The sequence below is a fragment of the Leiobunum rupestre genome, chromosome 3, assembly GCF_980474605.1.
Source record: "Leiobunum rupestre chromosome 3, qqLeiRupe1.1.hap1, whole genome shotgun sequence".
Lineage (NCBI taxonomy): Eukaryota > Metazoa > Arthropoda > Arachnida > Opiliones > Sclerosomatidae > Leiobunum > Leiobunum rupestre.
This window is the reverse complement of record NC_143386.1, coordinates 39,652,371-39,660,557: the sequence shown is the minus strand read 5'-3', so window position 1 is coordinate 39,660,557 and position 8,187 is coordinate 39,652,371. Positions and strand designations below refer to the sequence as shown.

At 37.7% G+C, this 8,187-nt stretch overlaps 2 protein-coding genes across 2 annotated transcripts; one reads left to right on the top strand and one right to left on the bottom strand.

Moving 5' to 3' along the window:
- Positions 1-2,346: 2,346 nt before the first annotated feature.
- On the bottom strand, positions 2,347-5,664 carry LOC149951752 (uncharacterized). Its single transcript, XM_090168184.1, has 2 exons — positions 5,630-5,664; positions 2,347-3,633 (listed from the first exon to the last, which is right to left on the bottom strand). The coding sequence occupies exon 2, from the start codon at positions 3,579-3,581 to the stop codon at positions 2,445-2,447; it is 1,137 nt and encodes a 378-aa protein (XP_090024310.1). The 5' UTR covers positions 3,582-3,633; positions 5,630-5,664; the 3' UTR covers positions 2,347-2,444.
- An 836-nt stretch (positions 5,665-6,500) lies between these two features.
- On the top strand, positions 6,501-7,746 carry LOC149951751 (uncharacterized). Its single transcript, XM_090168191.1, has one exon. It carries the CDS (start codon positions 6,539-6,541, stop codon positions 7,307-7,309), a length of 771 nt encoding a protein of 256 aa, XP_090024317.1. The 5' UTR covers positions 6,501-6,538; the 3' UTR covers positions 7,310-7,746.
- Positions 7,747-8,187: the final 441 nt, after the last annotated feature.

Below are 8,187 nucleotides of genomic sequence, written 5' to 3'. Positions count from 1 at the left end.
TTATTTTGTTTACTCTAAAAGTCTGTTCTAATTATTAAAGGTTTTATCTCATTAAATGTAGGTTTAAGTTTTAAATAATTTAATGTAGGTTTAAGTTTTAAATACTTGAATGTAGGTTTAAGTTTTAAATAATTTAATGTAGGTTTAAGTTTTTAAAACGATAAGTAATTCATGGAAATATATTGTTTACCATTATTTACAACTTTTGTGATTTTAATTTAGAATTGTTTACTATTATTTACAACTTTTGTGATTTTAATTTAGAATTATTTACTATTATTTACAACTTTTGTGATTTTAATTTAGAATTGTTTACTATTATTTACAACTTTTGTGATTTTAATTTAGAATTGTTTACTATTATTTACAACTTTTGTGATTTTTATTTAGAATTATTTACCACATTATTAACCACTTGTTAAATACTGCTTCGGAATCCTTAGTAATTTCCATGGAAGAGGAGTTGTTTAAATTTCATTAATTGATTCAAATGTGGACCAGATTACAGGTCGAATTCCGATCAATTCGACTCAAAATTTGTCTAGGTCTTAAAAACCGAAAACTATTACTTTAAAATGATAGCGTTATTTTTACTTAGAAAGCCTTTAATTTTCTGTAAGCCTTTGCAGCTTTGTATATAAGCAGACAATAGGTATTTCAAAGCCTCCTTAGTCCTTTTAGTTATGTTCATTTGCGTTAATTTTATTGTCTGGTAGATAAGATATTCGATGAAAATGAACTATGAAATTTATTATAAATTTAGATTTTAAGCAAAAATATCACTATTTGGTCATATACCGAGATACGACCTTTTCGTATTAAAACATAGGTTTAATTTCATTAGAAAGTTACGTGACATTATAGTGAAAGTAGGTACGAGGGTGAAATCTGCGCGAAATTAAAAAGCGAAAGGATGAACTCTTCCTGACTTTTCGGACGACACCAATGTATAATGGACTATACCGTCAGCCCGCCTTTTTGTTAAGTGACAAGTAAGTTGGTGTCTTTGGTAGAGACCAGAGCGAGAGAAAAGGCACACGCCGCGATGCGTATCGTCCGTATCTTCTTCTCTATCTTTCTCGTCTAGTAAAAGGAAGAAGACCTTTTCCGCCAACGTTTGTCCACCGAACTGCCGTTGCTCGTGGAAGACGGGCCATTTCCAAACACGCGGCGTTGCCAGTTCTCTGCCACTCTTGACGCCACAGCGAATTTCACCGCTCCTTGGCACTCGTCCTGCTCGGATGCTGGAATTGAATTGATAACTTTTAGACTGTTCAGGAACTACAAGTGTACACTTTTTACCCTAAATTAAACTATGCTCTTGTCCTGGAACTACAAGTGTACACTTTTTACCCTAAATTAAACTATTCGCAGGTCCTGGAACTACAAGTGTACACTTTTTACCCTAAATTAAACTATTCTCTTGTCCTGGAACTACAAGTGTACACTTTTTACCCTAAATTAAACTATTCGCAGGCCCTGGAACTAAAAGTGTATACTTTATAACCTAAATTAAACTATTCCCTTGTTCTTAAACTAAAAGTGTACACTTTTTACCCTAAATCAAACTATTCGCTGGTCCTGGAACTAAAAGTGTATACTTTATAACCTAAATTAAACTATTAACTTGTTCTTAAATTAAAAGTGTACACTTTTTACCCGAAATCAAACTATTCGCTGTCCTGGAACTAGAGGTACACTTGGTACCCTAAATCAAACTATTCACTTGTTCTTAAACTAAAAGTGTAGACTTTTTACCTTAAATCAAACAATTCGCTTGTCCTGGAACTAGAGGTACACTTGGTACCCTAAATCAAACTATTCGCTTGTCCTGGAATTAGAGGTACACTTGGTACCCTTAATCAAACTATTCGCTTGTCCTGGAACTAGAGGTACACTTGGTACCCTAAATCAAACTATTCGCTAGTCCTGGAACTAGAAATGTACTCTGCTTGCACCTAAATCCAATAATTAACTTGCCTTAAAACTAGAAGTGTATACTTTTTACTCTAAATAAAAAGGTAGAAAAGTCCACAATAAAAGGGGGGTATATAGATACTTAGCACAGAATCTGGAGATGGCGGTTGGGCAATGATAATATAACCTGCTTCGAAAGTAAACGCGTTAAAAAGAACAAATCTACAGGACAAAAACTTTATTGAGACTAGTTTAATCTGAAACTGAACGTGAAAAACCCAAACCATCTCCATCAATTTAAGAACAGTTTACAAATGCAAAATACATCTATGAGTACGTCCACCAAATGAGTCGTTTTGAAGATATTTTCTAAGTTTCTGAAATATACTTTGAAAAGTAAATTAATTGGATAGAAATAAAAACACGAAATTAAAATGAACATTTGCTTTCGTCCAAAAAATTCACAAGTTTTCTTCATGGGATGGAGCCTATACCTTGATCGGAGTGTCTGGGTTCGTTGAGACCCCCTAGTTAGTGTCCCGAGTTGGGCGACATTCCAACTCTTCTCTCCTGACGACGGTCGAAATCGGAAATTGGTCGATGAAGTCATAAAAAGGCCCTCGTTTGACGCTGTTGACGTCGATGTTGAGGCATTCGGAGTCGATGGTTGTGGCGTCTGTGTCAGGTTCACCAATTTCCGCTTTCACGGCGTGGACGCGGTGGGGCTTTTCAGATAGAGATTCCAAGTGCTCCTTCGTTAAACGTCGCAATTGAACCAAACAATACCTGCCACCCTTTTGCCGACCAGATGAGTCAAATTGACGTGGTTGTGATTGGCAGGCTAGTTTTGGCTGGTGACTGTTCGATGCGCCAATTTGGTTTCCAGATGCACCATGAACTCGAAGGTGATCTTGTAGAGTTTTATTGGTAACGCTGTTCCGGTAGCAACTGGGGTACTTGTGTGTCTTTTCCACTTCAGAGTGACTTGCTCTTTCATGGCGAAGTACAATGTATTTATGTTTGGTTCGATATAGGCACTTTGAACATCCAAAGGGCTTCTCGTCCGAGTGTCTTCTTTTGTGGCGATTCAAATTACCCTTATTCGCAGACGCGTAGCTACACTGATCACACTGAAATGGTTTTTCGCCGTAGTGAGCTCTTTTGTGGGCAATAAAATCAGTTTTACGTGCAGACGCGTACCCACACTGGCCACACTGAAATGGTTTTTCGCCGGAGTGAGTTCGTCTATGGACAATCGAAGCACTTTTCTGTGCAAACGCGTACCTACACTGGTCGCACTGAAATGGTTTTTCGCCAGAGTGAGTTCTTTCGTGAGAAATCAAATTAGTTTTATGTGCAGACGCGTACCCACACTGGCCACACTGAAATGCTTTTTCACCGGAGTGAGTTCGTCTATGGACAATCAAAGCACTTTTCTGTGCAAACGCGTACCTACACTGGTCGCACTGAAATGGTTTTTCGCCGGTGTGAGTTCTGTTGTGGACAATCAAATGACCCTTCTGTGCAGACGCGTAGGTACAATGGTCACACTGAGAGGGTTTCTCGCCCGAGTGAGTTCTTCTGTGGCGAATGAAATGCCTCTTGCGGCCCGTTGCGTAATCGCGCTCTACGCACTGGAATTTATTTTCTTCTCGACCACTCATTTTGCTAAAATCACCCTTTACAAGTTTGAGTCAAAACCACTTCCAGAAATCCCTAAAATACAGTAAAATTTAAATAAAAAGGAATTATAAAATATTTCGTTAAAAACCGCTTCGGCGGCTAGCCCTCGTAAGAGTAAGATTTCAATGAAAACATTTATTTTCAACTCAGGCGAGACAACATTTTTAACAATCAATGTTGGCTAACACGAGTCAGAAACCGCATAGATACGTTTCTGTTCCACAGCGTAAATTCCAGAAAAATTACAATTTTTACGTCCATTTACAGGATAACTACTTTGGTAGGTTTTATCAATTTATTGGAATGAGATCGTAAAATATTCTGTTCGGAGTAAAAGCGGACTAACTAGAGTTGTAAGTCGGGAAACTTTCCACGGAAAATTTCCGAGGCCTTTTTTTCCGGAATATTTCCGTATTTTTCCGAAAAAAATGTTTAAATTCCATGATTAGCCTAATATTGTTCGCAAATTTAAATAACGCGACATTTTCACCTCATTTTTTCGAATCCAAAAATAAATCTAAATCTCTAGACTAGTCTAAAATAAAAACCCTTAAGAAATAAACGTCACATTTTTTTTATTTTTCCAATGTCGCATTTAATTTTTTCTCTAGGACTAATTGTGGGAAACGGAAATATTTTTGACCCAGCAGACAACTCGTCTCGTCTATCTTTTCCCGTTAAAATGAAAACACAGTATTCCTAAGGCATCTTTAACCAGCGTCAATCTGCCAGAACGAAAATTCTGAAAAGTACATTTTTGGATAACGTTGGGAACGCGACGCAGAAAAGGAAGTTTGGTCTAAACGTCATTGATAATTCGCTCAATTATGGAGCTCCCAGAATAAAATTAATTTTAAACGATAAAGCATTTAAAGGTGTATAGTTAACGCTAATTTCATTATTATCTCGCGTCATTTTTTGAGGTATAAGAACCCTAGCAGTATCTCCTCTGTTCGTTTATCTGTAGCGTAGGCCAAACTTCCTTTACTGCGTCGCGTTCCCAACGTTATCCAAATATGAACTTTTAAGAATTTTCGTTCAGGCAGATTGACGCTGGTCCAAGAGTTGGCTACAAGTTTATTGGTAATTTCCATGAACTATTAATTTCTAAACATTACCGTATTTCGCGTTTTACTTTTTTCATAATGTCACCTTTCGGGCCAAATTTCGCAAAAATGACAAGGCAGAATTATTTCAAATTGATATCATTAAATCTAGGTTAAATATCCTATCGAATGATACACACTATAGACGTGTACGTCCTAAATTACTTGAACTATTAATTTCTAAACATTATCGTATTTCGCGTTTTACTTTTTTCATATTGTCACTTTTCGGGCGAATTGCGCAATTATGACAAGGCAGAATTATTTCAAATCGATACTATTAAACCTAGGTTAAATTGCCTATCGAATGATACAAACTATAGACGTGTACGTCCTAAATTACTTGAACTATTAATTTCTAAACATTACCGTATTTCGCGTTTTACTTTTTTAATTCGTTTCCTGTAATGTCACTTTATAATTCTACCTTGTCATTTTTGCGCAATTCGGCCCGAAAGGTGACATTGCAGGAAACAAATGAAAAAAGTAAAACGCGAAATACGATAATGTTTAGAAATTAATAGTTCAAGTAATTTAGGACGTACACGTCTATAGTGTGTATCATTCGATAGGATATTTAACCTAGATTTAATGATATAAATTTGAAATAATTTTGCCTTGTCATTTTTGCGCAATTCGGCCCGAAAGGTGACATTACAGGAAACGAATGAAAAAAGTAAAACGCGAAATACGATAATGTTTAGAAATTAATAGTTCACGTAATTTAGGACGTACACGTCTATAGTTTGAATCATTCGATAGGCAATTTAACCTAGACTTAATGGTATAAATTTAAAATAAGTATGCCTTGTCATAATTGCGCAATTCGGCCCGAAAGGTGACATTACAAAAAACGAATGAAAAAAGTTGAAAGCGAAATACGATAATGTTTAGAAATTCATAGTTCCATTACACGTCTCTACTTTGTATCATTCTTTGAAATAATTCTCCCTTTGTCATTTTCTTAGTAGAAATGGGATATAACAGTTAAACTTATGTTTCTTTAGTTTAGTCCAACATTCTTTTTCTATCTTCGCGTTCTCTACTGTAGCCAAAAATGAACTTTTCCAATTTTCGTTCTGGCAGATTGACGTCGGTCAGATTTTAACACTGGTGAACTTGTGAAGTGATGATTCGCGCGTAACTTTCAAAGGTAATAACTTCTAATTCTAAAAATAATTGCACTACTAATACCAATTATTATAAATTTAATTTAATAAAGGTAAGCAAGATTAATATTTCCAATTTTTTGGGATCAATTCAAAAGATATGTATGGAAATTACCAATTTTTAAATCAACTTGTACCTAACCCTTGGTCACGAATATCGTTTTTATTTTAAAGATCATGCCGTAGGAATACTGTGTTTTCATTTTTAGCGGGAAATGATAGACAAGTTATCTGCAGGATTAAAAATATTTTCGTTTCCCACAGTTACTCCTACAGTTGTTAATTTTCCGAAAAATTAAATGCGGCATTGGAAAAATAAGGATGATAAAATACGCGAAAAAGTAGATTAGTCCATAATTAAAAGGGATAATATAGCTAAATCCTAAACAAATTTGAAGAAATTAAAAAAACTTACTAATAACTCGTACCAATTGTAACGTTTATTTCTAATTAAGGGTTTCATTGAAATCTTACTCTTTCGAGGGCTAGCCGCCGAATCGATTTTTAACGAAATATTTTAAAATTCCTTTTTATTTAAATTTTACTGTATTTCAGGGATTTCTAAAAGTGGTTTTATCGATAACGAACAATACAAGACTTCCTGGTTGTATTTGTGAGACAAATTCAAAATTCAAAAAGAAACCTTGAACCCAACTTGTAAAAATGAGTGGCCGAGAAGATAAGAAGTTCCAGTGCACAGAGTGCGATTACGCAACGAGCTGCAAGAGTCATTTGATTGCCCACAAAAGAACTCACTCCGGCGAAAAACCATTTCAATGCGACCAGTGTAGCTTCGCATTTGCGCAGAAGGGTCATTTGATTCGGCACAGAAGAACCCACTCTGGCGAAAAACCATTTCAATGCGACCAGTGTAGGTACGCGTCTGCGCGTAAGACTCATTTGATTGCCCACAAAAGAACTCACTCCGGCGAAAAACCATTTCATTGCGACCAGTGTAGGTACGCGTCTGCACGTAAGACTTATTTGGTTGCCCACAAAAGAACTCACTCAGGCGAAAAACCATTTCATTGCGAACAGTGTAGGTACGCGTCTGTGCGTAAGACTGATTTGATTGCCCACAAAAGAACTCACTCCGGCGAAAAACCATTTTCGTGCGACCAGTGTAGGTATGCGTCTGCGAGTAAAAGAGGTTTGATTATCCACAGAAGAGCTCACTCCGGCGAAAGACCATTTCAATGCGACCAGTGTAGGTACGCGTCTGCACGTAAAACTGATTTGATTGCCCACAAAAGAACTCACTTCGGCGAAAAACCATTTCAGTGTGATCAGTGTAGCTACGCGTCTGCGAATAAGGGTAATTTGATCCGCCACAAAAAAAGACACTCGAACGAGAAGCCCTTTGGATGTTCAAAGTGTTTATATCGGGCCAAACATAAATACTTCGCCACAAAAGAGCACGTCACTCTCAAGTGAAAAAGACCCACAAATGCCCCTGTGGCGACCGGAAATGCGCTACCAAAAAACCCTCCAAGGTCACCTTCGAGTTCATGGTCCATCTGGAAACCAAATTGGCGCATCGAATTGTCACCAGCCAGAACTAGCCTGCCAATCACAACCACGTCAATTTGACTCCTATGCTCGTCATAACGGAGGTAGGTATTGCTTGGTGCTACTGCGACGTGTGACAAAGGAACAGATTGAATATCTCACTGATAAGACCCACCGCGTCCACGTCGGGAAAGAGGAAGTTGGCGAACCTGATGCTGACACCGCAACCATCGACAGAGAAAGGGTTTCCGGCTCTGAATACTTCAACATCGATGTCAGCAGCGTCAAACTCGAGCCTTTTTTTGACTTCATCGACCAATTTCCAGTTTGGTCAGTCGTAAAGAGAGAAGAGTTGGAATGTCGCCCAGTTGGGGACATTAGCTAGGCTAGGCTAATACCCAAGGCACCACCTTAGGCCTAAGTCATCAAGCGACTTTTGAAGCCTTTAATTCAGGTGGCCGGGTTATAATGCGTAGGAGGGTGGTGGCAAGCCCTGCATGCCACGCGTTCGAGCCAACAGCTCCCTACACTAACTATTACCATTAACCTCAACATGTTTTTATGGAAGGGGAAACCGAAGATCTCGGGGGAAAACCCCTTAAACCAGTGGGGAGAGAACTTGCAAACTCTACGCAGAAGGAGTTGTTCCGAGTTTTCACCCAGTGACACAAGCTGGGATCGAACCCGGCTCCTCTTGCTGCGAGGTGAAAGTGCTTGCCACTCCGCCACCCCACACGAATAACAAAAAAGATAAAATTTGCTAAATTATATTAGTTTTTTTTAAGTAAACATAAAAGATTATA